Raw genomic sequence first — 22,153 nt, forward strand, 5'->3', positions numbered from 1 at the left:
GTTACAGTGCATGGGGTGACATCAGACTGGGGATCTGTCACTAGGGGGGTTCCACAGGGCGCCATTCTCGGCCCTGTGCTCTTCAACATCTTCATAAATGACTTGGACACAGGACTGGAAGGGATACAGAGCGAGTTCACAGAAGATACAAAACTGGGAGGAGCTCTTGAGTCCCTTGAGGGCAGAGAGACCTTGACAAATCAGAGAGCTGGGCAATCACCAACGGTGTGAAGTTCAACAAGGGAAAGTGTCGGATTCTGTACCTGGGATGGGACAACCCTGGATGTATGGACTGGCTGGGGAATGAGATGCTGGAGAGCAGAGCCACAGAAAGGGACCTGGGGGTCTTGGTTGATGGCAATTTGAACAAGACTCAGCAGTGGTCTGGGAGCCAGGAGGGCCAACCGTGTCCTGGGGGGCATCAGGGACAGATCACCATGGAGATCTCCACTAAGGTACCTGGGCCCACTTAGGTACCTACAGCTAATTTAGATGTTGCTTTCTCCTGGCTACATGAAATACAACCAGTTATTTATGGTAATATATTTAACAGTAATTGATGGGATTTATAAGTCAAAATCATGGTTTTGGTGTCCAAAACCATAAGTCCCTTCTAGATTGATTAATATTGAAACAAAATCAATCCCCCCTGTAATCTAACCAACCACCAGCACAAAAAATTTGAGGCTGCCAAGTAACAGTTAATAAATTTGATCCATAAGGTTCCTTAAGGCTAGAAATTTGGTGCATGAGTATAGATTCTAAAATTCCTAAACATTATGGGGTTTCTTATTGTTAAGTGAATTTCAGTTGTCTGTGGACGAAGTCTTAGCTGTAAGTTTTATGTGTGCATCAGTTGCACTAGTTCCTGAATTGTGTATATGCAGGTATATTTATATGCACTGTACATGCATGTGTTAGCTTGTCATGTGTGGAGTCAGTTGAGAAATCTAAACAAGTACACCCTGATAATAGGCACATACCAATATACTTTTACTGTCTTCTTGAAAATCAGATTCTGAAAGTGAGAATTGTTACTCAAATTCTTACTCAAGCTGTTTGCTCGGAGTCATCATTTGCTGAGTTTTTAGAAGTCGTGAAGTTATAATGACTATTTTTCATTTTTGCAAACCAGTTTTCTGATTGCATCTGTAAGCATTGTTGGTACATAGTTGCAGTATTTGAGATCCTGTCTATGTTTTGGTTTCTTCAGATCACAGTTGTTAACAGAACACTATTGAGGCAAATATTTCAGTGTATGCTGAAGTCTAAGCATATGCTAATCCATATTATCCACTGAATCCTATATTACTGATGCATGTTTTTGCATCAAACGTATACTAAGGATATTGTAGGATTAAGGTTATGCTAAGGTATATAAATCTATTTCTAAGAAATACTTCAGAATACAATCCAGCAGCAACTACACAGAATTCCTCTCATAGGCTGTTAATAGAACAGTTATATCAAAAATAGGGTAAAATTCTTCTCCTTTACCGGCATGCCTTAGATATAGAGATATTTTACATTTTCTAACCAAAAAAAAAAAACAGAAACAATGATACAAAAAAATAAGTATTCCTTTTCTGTCATATTTTGTAAACATACCTAGTGAAATCACTAGGTATGTTTCAGAAACAGCCTGTTTACTAAATGGTTAATAATCTATGACAGAGAAATTAAAAGCTTGTAGACATAGACTGGTCTTGGTTTAAAAAGAAAAAAAGGTTTGTGTCTCATTTGCTTTCCAAACATTCATGACACCTTCTTGACTAACCCTCACTCACAGCTGTGTAAACAACAGCCATTTAAGCTGCTGAACAGATAATGGGAGGAGAAACCAGCACATGATATGTAAAATGGGAATAAACAAGGACATGATGAGACCATATCCCTTTCCTTCCAAGGCAGCTTCTGGTGTTCTTTCTCTGATAAGCAGCATGAAAACAGCCACACTTTCTCTTCTAATGAAGATTTGGCTTTAATTCAGTTAGGCAGATGGCAAATGGCCAAGGAAAATGTATAAATTGGTGACTGAAGTACTGCTCTCTCACCTTGGAATGGCAGATTTAGTTCATCTGGATTTCTGTGACATGATAGTCTTAATATAGTTCCTATTGGATAGCAACTGATACCACAAAACCACCTCAATTGATGAAATTCAACACATTATGGAAAATTGTAATTATCAGATGAGGGTTGACCACAGGCTAAAGTAACAAAGCTGAAATAAGCAGCCAGCTGGGTGTATCCTTTAATGTATGATTTAGTTATATTGGCAAAACTGCAAAGCCTTGTAGGTGGCAACATCATACTAAATTTGAATGGAGGTGTCTGCCAACCCCTTAGCCTCCCAAAATTGAAGTCACTTTTCTGAGGAAAATAGAAGTAAATCCAATTGTCTGTGTCTAATTAGAAACCAAAAGAACTATTACACATGTTTATATTATTGAAGTGCAATAATAGGCAACCCATGCTGACATTTTTAAATCTGCTTTTCTCCAAATGGATCTAGTATTTGCATGCCCAGTAAAGTTCCCTTGTTCCATCTGCTTTGGGAAGTGTGGGTGGGCAGTGATTGGATTGAAACAGCAAGAGCTGAAGTTAATTTAATTCCTTCAGCATTTGTTAGACATCACTATCTTCAAGCTCCCACCTCAAAAACACTTTTTAAGTGAGATCTTAAAGCCCACTCCAGAGCTGCTTGCCTCTTGTTTCAGAGGTGATTCTCTTTTTTTTCCCAAGTTCCAGCCAAAGCTCTCTGTTCAGGCAGGCTGTTCATCTTCCCTCCTGTCCCATCTTTCGGCACAGGGGGATTGCCTGCTCCTGCTCCTTCAGGATTTTCTTCCTAAAGTACATCCAGCACTCCTGGACTCTTTTGCCCTTCAGGACTGCTGCCTTACGGAGTCTCTCAACCAGTCTCCTAAAGAGGTGAAAGTCTCCCCTCTGGAAGTCCAAGGTGGCAGATCTGCTAGCACCCCTCCTCACTTCCAAAGAGTCATAATCACTATCATTTCCTGATTGCTTTTCTCGCCATGGCCTCTGACCATCACATCACCCACCCATCCTTATCTGTTCACAAACAGCCTCAGAGGACTTGCTGTTTGTGAACAGAGAAGGACGGGCGGGTGATGCACCTCCCCTGGTTGGCTTCCTCAGCAGATATGTCAGGAAGTTCTCTTCCACACACTCCAGGAATCTCCTAGACTGCTTCCTTTCTGCTGTGTAGTATTTTCTATCAGACATCTGCTATGCTGAAGTCTGCCACAGCAATAAGGGCCAGGGATTGCAAGACTTATCCCAGCTGCTTATAGAATATTTCTTCTCTCCATCCTGGCTGGGTGGTCTACATCAGACTCCCACGACGATACCTGCCTTGTTGGCCTTTCCCCTGATTCTTACCCATAAACACTCAACCCTATCATCATCATCATTCAACTCCAGACAACTGAGACACTCGCTAACACGCAGGGCTACCCCACAGCCTCTCTTTCCCTGCCTGTCCCTTCTCAAGAGTTTACAGCTGTTTATTGCAGTGCCCTAGTTGTGCGAGTCATCTCACCGTGTCTCTGGTAGCAGCTCTGTTCCAGTTTTCCTGCCGCACCATGGAGCCAACATTTGTTGCAGTAGCATCTTGAAATGCACTGCCACTCTATAAAATAGAGGTTCTGATTCCTGTCTCAATAGCTGTGTTTCTTGAGAAATGTCTCATGCTGACCTTATTGTACAAGAGCCTGGGTAAAAACAATGAAATCTCAAAGAGTGAGAAATCAGCCAACATGGAATAATTTTAAAAGGTTTTTTGTGACTTAAACATTTGTTAAGTACTAAGCATAAAGAATTTCCCTGGATAAAAAGGAAATGAGCTAGTCGCCTCAAGATTTATCTATCTAAATTCCTGAATAAAGTTTTGGGTTTGATTGATAAATGTGAGCATACAAAATTTTAGAACTTGATGACTTTATTGATGGCCTGTGAAAAGTTTTTCATATTGATCAAGGGTGAATAACAATTTTATGCGGTAGTTTACACTTCTGAGCCCTTGATGATAATTTTTGTGAAGTGAAATGTTAGGTAAACAGAGTTCTGCAAACACAGAAGCTTTAAATAGGTTTTTCTTTCAAAATTGCTTCTTGGGGTATTTTAGGAGTGCCTTGCTTTTGAAAGGTCTTTGACTATTATAGTAATAGGGTATTTATTGGATCTATGGGACAGACTATTTTGCCTTCAGTCCATATAAATATTGTGAGAGGACCCAGTCCGTGCTTAAGGCAATAAATCTGCTTTCTTGGCTGGATTGCTATTTTAAAGTTAAACACAGAGTCAGTTAACTTGACATCTGTATTATATTCCTCTGCTTACCGTGGAGTCAGTAAGTTACTTTTGCAAAAATCATAAAGGGCATTGTATTCAAATGTGGAGTGTGCTTTTTCACAATGAAATTAAAAGGGGCGGTAAATGCTCATTCTTTTGAAAATTGAGTCTTTTCAGTTCATGCCTTCACTCCTTTATCTGAAAAAATGAGGTTGTAATATTTGCTTACCTCTGTATGTGAAGAGCATATGTCAAAAGCTGGCCATGTCCATTAGTAGCAGAACATGAGAGTAGGTACTTCATGCATTGCTTGAAAATGATGGAAGTGCAAAGTGGAGGAATCCTTTTATGGTCAAGTTGGAGAACAGGTCTGAAAAAGCCAAAGGAAAGTCATCGACTTCCATCGTTCTTTCTAATGTCAAAAAGTTAAACCAAAATTTGTACCTAACCATTTTCTTCTCTGCTCTTTTGGCCTCCTGGAAAAGTGACTAATTTCATGTGTCATCTTGTGTGGTTTACGTTTTCTTTTCTACCTTAGAAGTGCCAGTAGAGGCTGATGTACAGGAAGATGGAAAGAAGGAGTGCTACTACAATCTGAATGATGCCAATTTCTGTGACAACGTGCTGACATCCAACGTAACCAAACAGGAATGCTGCTGTACCTTGGGTGCTGGCTGGGGTGATAACTGTGAAATCTTCCCATGCCCTGTCGTTGGAACTGGTAAGAGGAGGCCTTCTGTCCTTTTGCAAGCTTTTGAAGCATCGTGTTTATGTTAACAGAGTTTGCTTTGCCTTTAGAGAAGGCTTGCCCATTAAATCCCATATTTTTTAGTATTTAGTCATGACTTATCCATAGGAACCCTCTACAGAGGAAAGGGTGATAAGAATAATTTGTACCTGGTGTAAATCCATTGGCTTCTCTGCTCTTGCCCTAGGGATTAAAAGAGCCTGTTACTGAACAGTGATTTTAGGCAAATACGGATTCTCACAAGAGCTTTTTCCAGATGCTATGGTAACACTTTAGATTTTTTCCACAAGCTGGAAAACAAAGGTAACCATTATAATATTTTTGAGACTGCAGCTATTCTTTGTAGTGCTGTTTCTACAGCACGAGAGCTTACCAATATATATTATGGCATTAGTTTTACATTTTGCAACTTACAGAACATCAGTTAATAATGTTCTCTGCAGACCATTGTATAACCTCGAAATATTAAATTAGACAAACAGAGCCATGTGATATTTGTCACAAATTTTGAAGAGTACTTGAAACATAAACAGGGATGGCTGAATTTCAGAATCCAGCTGGGAAAAAAATCACATAAGAGAGAACATGCGTAAACCTTGGGATTAAATGCTAAAGATGACTTTTCACAGAAATGCATCATCATGTTTAATTCCTGTTTTAGCTACCTTAGAATTGGTCAAATTGAAATGAAAAGCAAAATGAAGAAGGGGCCTCTCTGCTTGGATAGGTTTGTTTGATTCTGTATAGTCTCCAAGACACTTGAAATAATTTTTCTCTGTAATGCACACCATGTTCTCCTGTTGCAGTCAATTAGTGTTTTGCCTGTGTGAGGACTGAAGAATGTGGACAGGGGTTTGTATCTCAGTTGGAGTATGCCTAGATTACAGCTTGCAGCGTAGCTCAGAGAGGCCCATGCTAGCTTTAATTAATGTAATTTGGCTACTGGTATTGTTATAACTGCAGTGCACCATGAAACCTAGTAAGGGCCACATTCTCCTGCCAAAAAGCAAGAGAAATGAGTTTGCCTGGAGCTGTGTGATGCTGTAGGCACCCTAGTGAGGTTTGGTTTTTCTCTGCAAACTGAGAGCAAGGGCAAGTCAGGCTGTGGCATTTAACATCCCCCATTAAACTAAAGGTGTGTATGATTGCCTGATAGATGTAAACAAGGCTAATATCTCAAAGTACCCTGAAATACATGTAACACTACATATGTGAATACCTTCTTCTTAACAACATAAGTTTTTTTTCTTTCTCTCCCAGCTGAATTTACTGACTTGTGTCCTGAAGGAAAAGGTTTCATTCCCTCTGGAGAATCATCTTACGGGCTTCTTGCTCAGAATTACAAAGGTCAGTACTGACTTGTATTAAGTTTAATTATTTCAGAAGTTCTGGTAGTTGATTGACTAGAAATATGAGCCAGGAATGTAAGCATACTAATTCAAATTTTATTAGGTGATAAAAACAGTTTGTAGTGCAAAACATTGCTGAAAATCATTCTACAGGTTGTTAAGAATGTTAATTACACAGTCTCTGTAATATTCTGGTTTAATTTGTACTAAGTGCTATATGCTGTGAGAATAGGTGCTGTGACCACAAACCACAGATACTTATTTACATATGGAATACAATGCCAGCTTAAATTTGTAAATATATGTATGAGGAGCAGGAAGAGAGGAGAGAATTCTGTTGAACATTTGGCCTGCAAGGGCGAATGAATATTAAAACTGAAGAGAAGTTCAGCAACGATATTTTCATTACAAACCTTCACAGAATAATTACTGTTGGTAGTCCAGTGGTAGTAAAGAAATCAGAGTGATAGAAGTTGGGAGGGAGCTGTCATCACCAAGAAGGAAAAGTGAGATCAGCAAAATTTCTTTTCAGTTTTGAGAAGTAGCCATCAATATTAATAATTTTTAAGACTGTCACAGAGCTCGTCTTAAAGTCTTTGAGAGTATTTTTGTTGAGGGATTGTTTAAGGGGGTTGTTTATCTTTAGAGATCTAAGATTTCTGTGTATATTCACAATGAGGATTTGGAACTTGCTGTGTGTGAAGCATATCCAAATTAGTCTCAAATAAAATCTGTGTTGTTTTTGTGCTACCTCAGGGTTGGTGATATCTCTAGCTGCCATAAATACTGAAATGTATACTGAATAAATACTGAAATAGTCCACCTGGAAATATCTTCCTCAAATCCCTGTCATAATAAGACTTTTTCCCTTTTCAGTAAATTTGTGTTAGGAATGGCACAAAGGACAAACACTAAACAGATAAATAACTTTTACTAATGTGCTCTTTTCATAATGTGATCTTTCTCTGCTACACTAACTTAAATGTTACTGTTGCTTTTGTCCACAAGCTTCTGCTTGTAGGAGTAATTCCTGTTTTCTTATTGGAATTATCTGTCAGAAGTGAATAGCCTGGTAGCCTTCCTTGGTTTTGCTTCCAGGATCTCCCATTTTTCTCCAGACACAAATTCGTGTTCCACAGGAAAACCACAGATGTGAACACGACATTTTTTATTAATCTTTGCATTATTCTTGCTGCTAAACAGTCAAAATATTTAATGTTTGTAGCCACTTAGTGGCTGGAAGAGTGGATGTAAAAATAAATAGTTTTTTAGATCTTTCAGTTCTTCTGGAGAAAAGCAAACATTTGAATGATTTCCCTTTAAAACTACTGTACAGCTGGAAATAATAGCTTTGGGATAAAATCTATGGTTTCCCCAGAATATAAATGGGGAGTAAATATATAGAAGACAGTGAATTAAAACAATTGGTATTGAGAGAAGAATGACCTACTTTAGGTTGTGCCTTTTATTGCCATTTTCACTGCAAACCTTGCTTTAACAGATTGGCTCTAAGTAGGTCTAGCAAATGAAAAGTAGGCTGGAAAAAAGGAAGTGAATGGAATTCCAACAGTAACAAATACATAAATATAAGACTGGGAAAAAATGTGTACAACTGTGAAAAGCAATATATGAGCTGGCATATATTTTCCATGAAACCTCCTTGAACACGTTTAGCCTCATTTGAAAGCATGGTAGATTCTCTTTTTCAGCCATCACTAGTTCTGTAGTGATTGCCACCCAGTGTTCAGCCACAGACACAATTGGTCCTGTGAGGGGGAAGGCTGCACTCAAGTTGTGCTTTAAGCAACAAAGCCATGAGCAGTGCAGATAGGAAGATTTCCTACTGTGCACAGCAGAGTCACCAAACTCTATGCAAAGAGAAGAGTAGTCACAGAGTCCATCCATAAGCATAACTGATTAGTTAGTTTGGTAACCAGATGGTGTGCTTAAATTACATCCATGGTAGGAACACCTTCAGTAAAGCAAATTATATGGGAAAATACAGGCTATATTGTTCATCTGTTTTGCTTGGAGTTAGGAGCAATGTGGTACCAAAGGAACGAAAGGGAAACTGCAGATTTTTCCAGTCTCTCTGTGCCATGGGACTTAATTCTGACAAAGAGAAGTAAGGGTCCACCAAGTTTTCCATTTCCATTCTGGCTACATAGCCTCTTCCATACCAGTTGTCTGAGGGGTTTTTTTTCTGTGGATATCTGTGCTCCTGGGATTTTCTCTTTAAACTGAAGTTTGCTTGAACAGAGAAGTGTATAGGATTTATTCTATCTTGCTTGTCTACATGGCACCATAATAACAATGGTAACACAGCCTTCATGTTTTCTCCCCAGATGCTGATGAATGCCAGCTCTTTGGCCAAGAAATCTGTAAAAACGGCTTCTGTTTGAATACGCAGCCAGGTTATGAGTGCTACTGCAAACAAGGCACATACTATGACCCTGTTAAGCTCCAGTGCTTTGGTAAGTTTATTTAAAGTGGTCTTGTCACTATAATGGTATGCAGATGGGCAAAACAAGCAGACTCCTATAGCAGGATTCCCATCACAACTGTGGCATTTCCAGTAAGGGGAGAAACACTGGGCCTCTGGACTCCTGTAGCAGTTTTGTAAGATGCATTGGGTCATTTCCCTTCCTTCTGCTTGGCTGAGCAGCAATTCTGGATGACATGGCTGTGGCATGTAGAGCAGGGTTTGCTTTATTTGCCTTCTTTTTCAGCAAATTACTCTCAGGAGTTTTCATCTCCAGAACAGTCTTTTGTGCTCCTTTGAGTGCACAGTCAAGACCTGGTGCCAGCCTTAATGCAGGCAGCACAAAGTGATCAGAGGGGGCTCCCTCCTTACATGCACACTGCTGCTTCACTGTGCCAAGGGACAGTTTAGCCTTCTGTTCTTTGTATTTGAGGTGAGCAGTGAAAGCCTGTATGTTGAAGCTCACCTTTCATTTGGTAAGTGTTCTGGGTTTACTTTATTAAATCAAATTAATGCAGACTTTTTTTTTTTTTTTTTTTTTTGTTTCAAGGACACCTATTTTCCCCAAGGAGTTAATATACAATGTGAAATTACAGTTGAGGTCATTGATAAGACCATTTTAGCCTGCACAACCTTGTACTCTTTTGGTTCTGGTATTCAACTGAAAATTACTTATGACCATGACCCTGGCTTTTGCTTTGTAAGCAGAGAACCATGTATAATGTGCAGAATAGCATAATGAAAGGAAGCAGTTTTTGCAACTGCAATAAGAGAGCCTTTTACCTTGGGATTCTATGATTATTCTTTACAAAGGGTGGGATTTTAGCTGACTACATGTAATTTATCTGAAGTGGCCTGCTCTTCCCTTTGAGCTAAATTTCAGCTTTTGCTTTCCAAGACAAACTAAGAAAAATAACTACCATGGCTAGGTAAGGTGATCTCTTCTTCTAACAAGCTCACAAGAAATCACTAAGAGTATGCCCACCTGCCTGCTGGTATTGTCCTAAAGGGAGAGGAATGTGGGAAGCAGTAGCAGCTATACTGAGTGCAGGGTATTCCTGGCACTGCAACCCCTACAACAAGCCTCTTTATCCTCCCAAGTACTTCTCTGTACTAGCTCCATAAGACTTAAGGATCAGAGGTCAGCATCCTTCAGATGTCTGTCCTTCTCCATGGGCACAGGCAGGATTTTTTTGCCAGCAATGGGTATTTGTGGTAATTTACAGAAGGCATGCAGGGAAGTCTGCTCCTAATATAGGAAAATAAAAACATAGATTAACACAATGCAAATACTTTGTGCTGGCTTTCCTTGATACATTTCCTTCCATTTTAAAGACACGGATGAATGTCAGGACCCAAACAGCTGTATTGATGGCCAGTGCATTAACACAGAAGGATCTTACAACTGTTTCTGTACACACCCAATGGTTTTGGACGCAACAGAAAAGCGATGCATCAGACCAGCAGATTCAAGTGGTATGATCCATTATACATATTACTGAAGTGAGTACACCTCTACGAGGTGGTGCTGACATGGCTACAGACCCAAAGTCTAAGCTTAGACTGGGTCATCCTTGGATGAGCCTGCTCTTCTGGAGGATTTTGGAAGGCAATGCTTGGACCGTCATCTGTTGATCCAGAAGGCACCGTGATGTAGGACTCCACAGTGCTCCACTTTGCCCATACAGACAGGACATTGCTGGAAGTATTGTGAGATTAGGCTCGGGCTGAGGAGTCTTCAGCCAGTTCAACAGCTCTGCGTCTGCCTTGTCCAGCCTTGTAGGTAATGAGGCACAGCCTGCTTGCTGTCTCAGTAAGGCTGGGGTTTGGCTGCAGGCTAAGTCTCGAGATTCAGTTCTACCAAAGTAAAATAAAAACAGGAATGACAGGATATAGGAGTAAATAGCTAAAATTGTATGTGTGCTTTCAATTGATTGACTTTGAAGGTACATTGAGCTCACAGTTTCAAGCTGTGGGCTTCAATGTCAGTGTCGAAGTAACATTTTTGTGTGTGCTTTTAATTCCAATAGACAATTATTTCAGAAAAAAAAAGTTAGATATTATGAGATTCTTGGAAACCTCTCAGAAATCCAGAGCATTATGCAGTCTGTACAGCTTTGTTTATGCCACTCATATTTTCGACAGAAGTGTTACAATGGGTTTGATTTAATGCTGGCACTGTATAGCCATAAATCCAGACCTCTGGTTCCTGCAACTTGCAGTGAATTTTCCTGAGATGCTTCTGTAAAAGGAAATGGGAATACAGACTGAATGCCTGCTTTAGTCACTCCAAATTGTAAGGCTAAGATTTTGAGGAGTAATGCGGTCGCCCTGTTGCGTGAAACTGTGAAAGAACCACAGCATTTCTATTGTTCAATCTTCAGTTTAACAAACCAAGAGCAGGATTGTCCTTTGGGTTCATCTAGGATGTGAAGAGAATGCAAGAGCCCAAAGGGTCTTCTGTCATGAGACATTCGGCTGACACAGCAGTGAACATCTCAGCCAGCACAGAGCACTCAAGCCTTGTGTTGCTACTGGCAATGTCCCCCTCACACACAAAGGGAGGGGGCAGGCTGGTTCTTTTGCTGCCAGCAGAAGTTGGAGTCAGTTGCAGAGACCCACTGCTGCTTTTCACTGCATATTCTGGCAAGCTCTTAGTAGAACACGTATCTAAGCTGTGATCACCTTCATGCTTTCAGAACTCCGTTTTGCTCTTGAGTGAGGTTTCGGTTCTGTACTCAGCCATGCATAATGTAAAAATGCAGTAAATGGATATGCACAGACAAAACAGAACCTTGCTTTGTGACAACACTTATTTTTCACTCTGTGTTGGAACAAAATCAAAACCTTGCAGATGTCTTCACAAGACTATTGTGCTGAGGTTTTTACATTACAAGTGGAAGATTAAGTTTACAGTTCCTCTCCTTCTGATCAGCAGTGATCAGAACTTGCTGGGACTGGGAATGGTTTCTTCTGAGATCTGTGTCAAAACTATTATGCCTCTGAAATATTCCAGCCTTGACAAAAATACAGATTTTTGTTAATGTTCATAAGAATGTGACAGTAGTTCACAGCAGTGTTCTGTCTTTAACAATAGCTGTAAGTGGATGATTGGAGACCAGGAGGGCAGATAAACAATACTTCTCTTCACCCTCCCCAGCACTCTCTCAGCCTCCAGCTATTTTCAGCTCAGGGGATTTCCTGAGACTGATGTAGTTTGTCTGTTTAGTTAATGGGACTCTGTCTTCCAAGTATTTGTCCAGTCTCCCAGGGAGACCATGTAAAATTTTTGTTCAGCTCTGCCCTAGTTGTAAAAGTTCTTTCAGATGCATTGATTGCAATATAAGAAAAGCAAAATAACAACTTTTAAAGATCTATTGTGTGGATGGAGTTCCCCAAACATTCACCTCTCTCCCAATGCTGTTTTTTGTCAAGCTCTGTTAACTTCCATGGGAGCCGAGCTGAATCCCTGTTAAGTGTTCAGCAATGACTATGATTTAGAAAGATCTGGTTTTTGGATATCCAACACAATGTGCTTTTAAATTGGCGTAATGTGACAACTCAGGACATTTTAAGATTTTTCCAAAGCTGAACATTCAAGGGATGAGCTACCTCATGACCTTAAAAAAGGTCATGACTTCTAAGCTTAAATTTGTATTCAGCAAAGTCTGTAAAGCTGAGTTATTTTTCTTATTTAAATTTACAAATTTTATCATTATACCAGCAGCTTATTTAAATAACAGTGCTGTGACAATGACCTAATCCTGTCTTCTCCATCAGAACAAACTGAGGAAGCTGAGGTCTACCAGGACCTTTGCTGGCAGCACCTAAGTGACGATTTCGTCTGTAGTCGCCCGCTGGTTGGAAAGCAGACGACGTACACGGAGTGCTGCTGCCTGTACGGGGAGGCCTGGGGCATGCAGTGCGCCCTGTGTCCCATGAAGGAGTCAGGTAAGGAAACACACACAGCACTGCTCCAACAGTGCTTGAAACACTCCATTGCTTTCATCCCTTGCATTTGTACCTGCACCAGTAACATGAAAAAGAACAAAAAACCCCTGGCCCCTCTAGTTAAGAGAAATGGGTTACCAATAAGGACTGAAGAATTTCCAGGAAATATAGTTTAATGTGGCATTCACATTCTCTGAAAAAATCCCTTTGCCCAGGATTTTTCTTCTGGGAAGCTGAGAGGCCTCGGGAAAAAGGAAAACAATTTTTATCTCATTTGCTTCTCCTGTGTTGTGCTCTTCTGGAATGTGTTTGGAGATTGTTTACCCACAGGTGATATTGTTTCATTGGATTCTGGTGTGAGTTGTTATGACTCATTGGCCAGTTGGGGCCAAACCATGTCAAAACTCTGGAAAGATTTTTCCACGAGTCATGAATTTTCATTATTATCTTTTTAGCATTCAGTAAGTATCTTTTCTGTATTCTTTAGTATAGTATAGTATTTTTAATAAAATATAGTATAATAAAGTATTAAATCAGTCTTCTGAGAACATGGAGTCAGATGCATCATTCCTGCCTTCATTGGGGCATCCCAGCAAATACAATCGTTTAGTGTTAAAAAGAAAGCTGGCTGTTGTATTTTGAAAAGACTGTATTTTGTTTACATGTTTGGAAATCAGATACTCTTCTGTGATATTTCAGGTAGTTTCAGGTAGAAGGTGTTACTTGTGGTGACTACAAAAGCTGAATGGATACAGAGAGACATGTCTTTGACACACAGATTTATTTCTGGGTTCTGGAGAAGGGGCTAGTGGAAGCAGCATAGGTAGATGTCAGGCTTTGCCTGAGATACATCAGCCCTGGTTACACAGTCTGGTGGCATGATACAAACTTCTTACCCACCCCCCACCCGGTATAAACTGTTCCAAGGCCTAGTTTGGATGCAGCTTTCTTACTATAAATGTGTCTTTCAGTGACATATCTTTCCATGTAGGAATACCAACCTGCACTGGTAAAGCATTTTATTGTGAACATTCCTGGATTTTTCACTTGGGCCTTTGTTACTCTAATGGTAAATGTTGTGGCTAAAGCAATGCATGTTTTACTTGTAGGAAAAACCCAGGAATTAAAAAACTATGTAGAGAGGCTGTTTCTGTCTGCTTGGGTTGTATGCTTTTATAATTTACTTGCAAGGTCCCTGAACCTGTTCTTAGATATCTTTACTTGTTTGAGTTTGCTTTGGAAATGCAGCAACTGAAAAAAAAAAGCATCTGATTTTGATGATGTTGGCTGGAGTAACTGCTGGCTGATACTTACCCCAGGAAGAGACTGAAGAAGAAAAACATGGACATGACAGCAACTTGATTTATAAGATTTGGAAATCTTTGAAATGTCTTTGTCAGAACAAATCTTACATGAGGACATCAAATTACTATACCTGCTAGAATAACAAATGCAGTGGAAAGAAATGTAATGTTGCCCTGTATTTGAAAGACAAATACAGGGCAAGAGCTAATAGCAGGAATCGTTACTATGGCCTGGAACTCCTCAAGTGGAAAGATTGAGCAGATTAGAGGAGTTTTTCTTCTTACAAAGTTCATCACATGGTGAAAGTGTCCCATCTGTGTCATGCAATCCTGAAGGAGCAAAGAAAAGCTGTTCCTGTTAGAGAGAGTTAAATTAGGTATAAGATTTACTTCTGGAGATTTCTAGCTAGTTACATTTAAAGCAGGATAAATCTGAAAAAAAAGAGATAAGGACCACCAACATGGTCAGGCAAAGAGAACCTGCCTCACAAGGGAAGATGAAAAATTTCAAACATAGCTGCAGAACAAAGACTGCAAATTCTAAGACTCTCCTCTAGAGCACAATCGTGGAGGATTCCCAGAAGCTTTTAATTTAAACAAAAGCGCAGGAAAAAAATTGGAACTATTTCAGTCTGAAAATACTAGATGTATTTTGATCATTAATAACACAGGATTTTGGATTCTGTGCCAACAGTGGGGTATAAATCCCCAATAGCTCTATGAAGGAAATTGAGAAATTCATTTTAAAAATTACATGGAGGTTCCCAATGGATAACATCCTAAACGTCAGTTGGATGATCCTTAGTCAAAGCTGAAGAACATTATGCTGGATAATAAAATCTTTCTCCCTCCGGACGCAAGATAACTTTTATGTGGTTTCATTTGCATTGAGAAGTATCTGCTTTAACTGAAACTGAGGCATACCCTTTGATCCCAAATACTTTAAATTATCCCTATAGATTGGAACATAGCTAAAAAGAAAAGCACAGTTAATGTTTATTATGTCAGAACAAACATGCAAGCTCTCATATTTTTAGTGGATATGGTATGTGCTCATTTGTCCTCACACACATGTGCACTCACCCACACAGAAACCTGGAAGCCTTTCTCTGTGTTCGGGAACATTTACCAAGAAAAATTTGAAGCTGACTGAACTGAATAAATGATTCATTTGACATGTCTTCAGTCTGTAGCCCTTACAGTGATATCATTGGCTCAGGAGAGTGCTTTCACACCTCCAGGCCATCAGGTCACAGGTTCAGGTCCTGGCTGGGGAACCTGGAATTTCTCCATTTTTAAATACTTAGGTATTGTGTTGGCTGGGTTTACTACTGAAGGTGTTTGCTTCTTTCCCCACTTAGGGGCATTCTGAAGATTTTTAACACATGTTAAAGCAGACGTGCCGATGTGAAAAGCATTATTACCACAAGACTTCCACCATGAAAGGAGTTGGATCATAGTACAGATCTGTGGTTTCCTTTCACCTTGTTTATAGTCCCATTGTATTTGAAGATCTAGTCACCACCCTTAGAAAGAAGGAAATACAGGCCTATCACCATAAGTGATACTTTTGCAAGTCCCTTCTAAAGATATTAATGCTTTATTAAAAAATAACCTCTAGCTTTTGTAACCCAACTTGTCTTTAAAGTGCTTCCATTTTTTCATGACAAGATTTAAATATGCTGTTTGAGTAGGATCCAGCATAAAACCAGTGAGAAGATAGAGCACTCTTGTAAGAATTTATCCATATTAAGCAAAAAGAAATACAATCTTATATCAGCCTGAAAACAGAACTTACATGGTTGCTACTGTTTCTAAAAGCTAATAAGCAGTGCTTAATTAAACAAATTCCACTCCAAACATTCAGAGACTGAGACAAAAATAAGTAGCATTTTTTGATATTGCAACGAATATCAACAGCAACATCTTAACAACAGTAAGACTGGTAAGTATTTCGGCGACAACATTGAGAACAAACTCAAATTATTGGTTCAAAGTCCTGATCAAAATACTGCAAACATGAGCTGTAGTGCTGTGGTTGAGTACATCTGACTTGTGCAAACAGGAGAAGTAAAGAAGTTGTTTTCAATTACATTCAATTATCTTGTAATTAATTATTTCAATTATCTTAGTATATCATCATTGCGGATAAAGACTTTCACAGATTTCATCAATACCAAAATGTTGACTACTGAAATGTACTCTCTCTGAGCTCACAGTGCCATTAGTCTGTGTTTGCCCAAAGAACAGTAATAGAAGTTTTGTAGTTATTCTTAAAGCACTTCTGTGTTATTTTAGGTTTGTCATTGGCAATCTGTAGAAATTGACCAGTTGACAAAAATTAGAAAATTGGATACTTTTTGGTTTAGAAAACAACAGCAAATCATCCTTTCTTCATTGCACCCACACAAAAAAATACATGTTGGATGCCTGGCGTTTGGAAATTCTGCGTCCTTGGTCAATTTACTGTTAGTGCCTACCAGCCCAACTTTCTCCATCCAGAGTCCATGGTCTAGTAACTGATAGTAGGACAGGCACCAACAGGTTTAGCAGCTGGGTCAAAGCCTCCATGCCAGAAAACAGAGCAACTGGCCCAGACTGAAAAAATCTGAAATCTAAAATAAAGCCATATACACCTCAAGTTAACTTGATTTTGTAGGACCTGAACTGTAAATGTTCTGAGACTCCAGAAATTCCTGTGAGACCCTTAGGGGACTGGGATGGATTTTAGGCAAGGTATATGGTTACAGGAAACTTGAAGAGAGGAGATAGAACTATCATCAACATCAAATGTTGAGTGATGTGGTGTGCTGGGGTCAGCATTTAATTTACAGAGACAGTCTATTTTTGTTTTTGCAAAATGATGGTTTTGAGGCTATTGCAGTGCAGCACCACCTCTGCTTCAATAACACCTGAAGTTGCTGTAAGGTGGTATTAGGAGCCCCTGAACCAAAGAGATGTCAGTCAGTTAAGGAGGTAATTTCTTTTCTGTAGCTGTAGCCTGGAGAAGCTTTCATACAGTAAACCAGGGTGAGGTAGGTCTGGGACTCAGCAGCTTTAGGAGATGTTTTAATAACTATTGAGAGTGGGGGTACATTACTACATCTGTAACTTAGACTTTTTTGTTGGTTTGAGTACTAAGATAATGTCATGAACACATTCTAAAGCACCTGGAAGAGGCACCAGCATTCTGTTTATCAGCCTGCTTATTTGTGTATCCTTAGAAATAATTTTTCTACTCTTTAACCTTTGAATTCTATTACTTTGTGGGGTTTTATGGAACCACTTTATGTTTAGAAGATCTGCAGAAAAGACAATGGTAGATCTCCAGTCAGTAGACGTTTCAGATATTCTGTGGGATTAGAAATCACATAAAAAACTGCAGTATTTGTATTTGAAGTTTCTCTTTATCTCCACCTTACCATTTGCAAAGCCCATGCTGGGAGAACACTGAGAGTAGTGGGTAATGTGGATCACCTGGGCTGTTGTATAATGTAGGATTTCTCTTGGACAATTTCCTATTGTGGTTTTTATACAGAAACCCACATCAGTGCTGCCATTTTTTCCTTCCATCAGGAAAGATAAATCAGCACCCTGAGCAATATATTCCCCTGATCTGTTCTAGACATGTGCTTTACAATGGGATGCTGTCCTAGAAGTGTTTCTCTCTTTCCATGGCTTAAAATGGACAATGAACAGCTAATTCAGATGCAGATCCTCAGAGATGCCTACATGGAGTTGAATTCTGCCCATTTCTGGCAGAACAGATTGTTTGGATTGCGTTTTTGTTGCAAAGGAACTCTGTGTATCCTTTGTAAACATTGAGTAAGTTCTGGGCTGAGCTTCCATATTATGAGAACATAGTGTTCCCTTTAAGTTCTGGCTAGTGTCACTCATGAAGATCTGGAAGTACAGGGAAAGCCAATGTGTGTAAAGGATGAGTTTTCATCTCTCCTCTTTTGGGATGGTAAAGATTAGCAGAGAGGCACTGGATTCATTTCTGTAGATCATTGCTCATCTTTCCATTTAGGATGGCATTGTGGCTCCTTCCTTTGTGGTAAGGAATCTGGTCAAATGGATTCTGTCCTCTGGGCTTAAAATATTGCAGTGATTGGGCCTTGAATATTCAAATTCTTGTGTTTGGTTGTGCAGATTTTTGGCTGATTTAATTTCTGTTGATGAAGAGTTTCAGTGCTTTTTCTGAAGGTTAGGAGAGGCATGCAGAGTAGCTTTGGCTAAAGGTTCTTTCTCATGGAACCTCACATTCCAAGTGTTCATGGAAATCAGCAAGGAGTCAGAAAGCCATGTGCAAAGTTGTGTCAGAAACAACCTGACTTTTACTACAACTTCTAACTATCTACTTGGAGCAAAAGGAATGACAAGATCATTTTAGGAAACTTAAAAAGCATTAGTAGTGGAACAAAAGGTCACCACCAAGAGGTTTTGAGACAATCAATTTGGTAATTATTTCAGCTTAGCAAGAGCTTTACATCCACTGTGAATCTTTTTCAGGTATTTCATTTAGAGTGTGTTCATGAGAGGATATAAACATCCTTCTTAACTAATAAAAATAACCTTAAAGACTGACACCCTTAACTTTTTCTTGTGCTGTAGAATAGATATCAATGCTGTCCACTGCAAACCTTAGCATCTATCCATGGGCAGCATCAACGAAGTTTTCAAAATTGTCAAATAGCAAATCTAAATATAGAGCAGAAATACCATTAGCTTTAGTTCTCATATGATGCAGTGTCCTGAGACAGCATAAACTTAACCAGTTTAGAGTGATGTCCAGAACCTTTGCTGAAACTGTTACGTTCTTAAATAATTTGAAGGATCTGGTTTGGTTTCTTAGTCTTGGCTTCTTCTGTGTGTGTGATGGTGACAATTCTGAGGAGCTGGAACAGAAATAAAGCTTTCTTTATGGGCAGGAGCTGGACTGGCTGTGGAGTAGTTGTTTCATGGTTGTGTCAGGAAAAGCTTTTTATATAGTATTTTGCTTTAAATACATGAAATATGGAATAATGTTTCTGACATTAGGAATTTTAGGCCTCTGGGTACAAGTAAGACTCACAAGAGCTTGCTCAGTTACAACTCTATATGCAAATTAGATGCACATCTGCACAGCTGCCTTTCTGCTAATAAGAACCTAAAAGCCAGTTGGTCCATACAATTTATATTGTGTCATCTCTGTCAGCCAAGCTTTCATCACCAATTACAGCTGACATCTGTACCAGTACACATGTGTGTGTCTAGATGTAATCCCCTAACACTTGTTTAATAGGCAATACTTCTGACTTTAAAAAAATCCTTTACATTTTTGGAAGCATACATCAGCTTCCTTTGATAATAGACACCCTAAGTTATACAACAAGCTGTCTCTATGCTTCATTTGCAAGTTATGAGAAAAACTTAGAAACACATGGACCAATGTAGACTAAGCTATATTAAAAACAAAGGGGTTTTTTTTTCTCTTGAACTGTAGTTATATTGTCCCTGATCACAGCCAAGAGATGACTGTACAGAAAAAATCTATATAAAAAAGATTTCTTCATTCATTGTGAATTATAGAGTATTTTCTTTCAACTTTACTTGAAAGATTCATTTCAAAGTGAGCGATAATTTCTGTGACAACTAAAATGCTTCTGTCATTCATGGATAGTTACATGTTCTGTCTTGGTCTCTGCCCCCTCACCACCTTCTTGATCTCAGTCTCCTGTCAGTCATTTCCCTAGGGCAATGTCATGCTCTTCTTCCATTTGAATACTTGCCTGCAAGTTTCTGTGCACCAGTCATGCTTTCACCCACAAATCTTACAGCACTCCGTTCATGTAGTTCCCTCCCCTGGGAAACTGTGACCAGCATACATCACAGTGACCCCAAATACATTATTTTTAATTTGAACTCTAAGAACATAGCATAACAAGGGGAAAAGTTTAAAACAACAGAAAGTGTCATTGCTGTAACTTGTTCTATCCTCCACAGGGGCACTCTGATGGGTTCATTTCTGTCAGGGATCCAAGTCTCAAGTCTACCTTATTTCAAAACACCAGTTCTCATGACCTTTCCAGAATGTGGCCCCCCGTATACCTTTCAGTCTTTGAATTCTCCTCTCTGCACACCCTTTTTTCCCCTGGGGAAAAAAAAAGGGAAAAAAAAAAAGATAAGCTGAGAAAGGTGAAATAGATAACTTACCATTATTATTGGTCCTGAATTTCTACTGGTTTCTTAGGTGAGTTGCTATTTCTCCCTCTGGGTTTATTGCCCGAGCACCTAGTGAATGAATCAACACAATTTAAAAGACAAGAGATTTAGTCTATACTCCTTGGACAGCTAAACAGAACATACAGTATTAAGAGAGTATTACAGGTATAAGACCTAAAAATGCAGACATTCAGAACTTGATTTTTGAGGGACCAGTGGGGCAGGAAAAAAGTTTCTGTTGTCAACATTTCTTAATTCTTCCTTAGATGTTGAACAACTTTGCATTGGCAGACATGCAATATAAAATAGTCTTGCACAATCATCAAACTACACAACTCTCATGTACATGAGAGCTCCAGCTGTATGGATTTTCAAAAGTTCCAACTGCTTTCTTCAGAACTAAAACATTGTTTATAACTACCAGTATCACTAATGGCAAAATTAGCCCTGAGTAATCTGGGAAGCCAGTATACAGGTTCTGCTCAGCCCTTCCCATCAGGTCACATTTACGTGGAAGAGGCAGTGATCCCTAAGAGCTGCTTGTCTTGTCCCTTTGCCTCTCACTGACTTTTTTATGTGGTGGTTTCCTCCGCACAAGCCAGATGAATTAGTATTTTGTGGTAGAACACAGATTTCCTTTGCCAAGAACATTTGTGGGCATCTGTGAGAAAGTGCTTTTACTATTCTGCATAGCTTTCCTGTGTGTCCATTCCATATGAATGAAGGGATCATTCTGAGATGATAACTTGTCCCCATGCAGGAAGGTTAATCTGGGGTTAGATGTGGGGATGGAAGAATGGGGTGTTTCTGGTCCTATGACAACTCTTATAACTGTGCTCATTATCACAGTATCTCAGTGGGAAGCTGTGCAGTCAGGGATGTAAGTAACCTTTGCTATATGTTGTTTATTTTGCCATGCTGGCTTTGTTTCCTGTGCCCTGGGATGTTGCTCTTGGGCAGTGTACTTTGTTCTCTGGGAGAGAAAAGTGGTGTTTGGATATTATTACTGTATATAAATATATTCTGGAGGACATACCTCAAAGGAAACCACTTTGCTCTTGCAGCAAATGTGGTGGGATTTACAATGATTTTTCAGTTCTCTGGGGAGTTCATGCTGCAGACTTGTACTGCCAGCCATGGCAGCTCTGGGTGTGCACAGACAAGCTTTGCCTGTACTGCTCTGTCTTGTGCTCTCAAAGGGCCAAGTTGTTGACCACAGAATTCAAACAGACTATTTGAACACTTTGGTGTTTTCAGTACAAAATAAAATCGTTCCAGGTGGAGGAGATACTACCTGTAAAAATAAAATTACAGTGCTGGACAGCAAGTAGGGCTGTGCTCTGTACTGTCTAGAGGCAGTCTGGACTTATCCAACTATTTGCTGTCTGGGACAGTTCTACACAGCGTGAGGTTTCTGGCTCTGCAACCATCTGCAATTCTTGGATTCTGTATCTGCTTAGGGCTTTTTTTCCTCCCTCTCTTTTGGTGGTTTTTCTTTCCCGTCCTTTCTCTGCCTGATTCTCAGAACACCAGGCAATCTTCACAGAACCAGAAGCTGAATAGAGTGTAGCAACAGTTAGGGAGCACCTGGGTTGCTCTATTTTAACAATATTTCTGTTTTCAAATAAATTCCATTATTTGTCTTTTAGTAAAGGGTAGTAGAAACAGAGTTGACACAATTTTTATTTGATTTATAAGAGTCAAACTCTGCTTAAGCATTTCAAACATGGACTCTGACACCTAAAATGATAAGTTGCTTTGGTCTTAACTTGTGTTGCTCAGCTTTTAGAGACAGGCACAA

General features: G+C 39.5%; 1 protein-coding gene across 8 annotated transcripts in view; it reads left to right on the forward strand.

The window, feature by feature from the left end:
* The window catches only part of LTBP1 (latent transforming growth factor beta binding protein 1), a 189,435-nt gene that overhangs the window by 160,903 nt on the left and 6,379 nt on the right, over nucleotides 1-22,153 (forward strand). For 7 of the 8 annotated variants that reach the window (XM_071429915.1, XM_071429922.1, XM_071429938.1 and 4 more), the window contains 5 exons: nucleotides 4,853-5,035; nucleotides 6,323-6,409; nucleotides 8,757-8,885; nucleotides 10,229-10,369; nucleotides 12,674-12,844. In XM_071429915.1, coding sequence (XP_071286016.1) covers nucleotides 4,853-5,035; nucleotides 6,323-6,409; nucleotides 8,757-8,885; nucleotides 10,229-10,369; nucleotides 12,674-12,844 — 711 coding nt within the window. The remainder of the gene's footprint in view (nucleotides 1-4,852; nucleotides 5,036-6,322; nucleotides 6,410-8,756; nucleotides 8,886-10,228; nucleotides 10,370-12,673; nucleotides 12,845-22,153) is intronic. The other variant, XM_071429926.1, reaches the window with a different exon arrangement.

The sequence above is a fragment of the Agelaius tricolor genome, unplaced genomic scaffold, assembly GCF_023055355.1.
Source record: "Agelaius tricolor isolate 1412-34295 unplaced genomic scaffold, bAgeTri1.0.p SCAF_1, whole genome shotgun sequence".
In the NCBI taxonomy this organism is placed as follows: Eukaryota; Metazoa; Chordata; class Aves; order Passeriformes; family Icteridae; genus Agelaius; species Agelaius tricolor.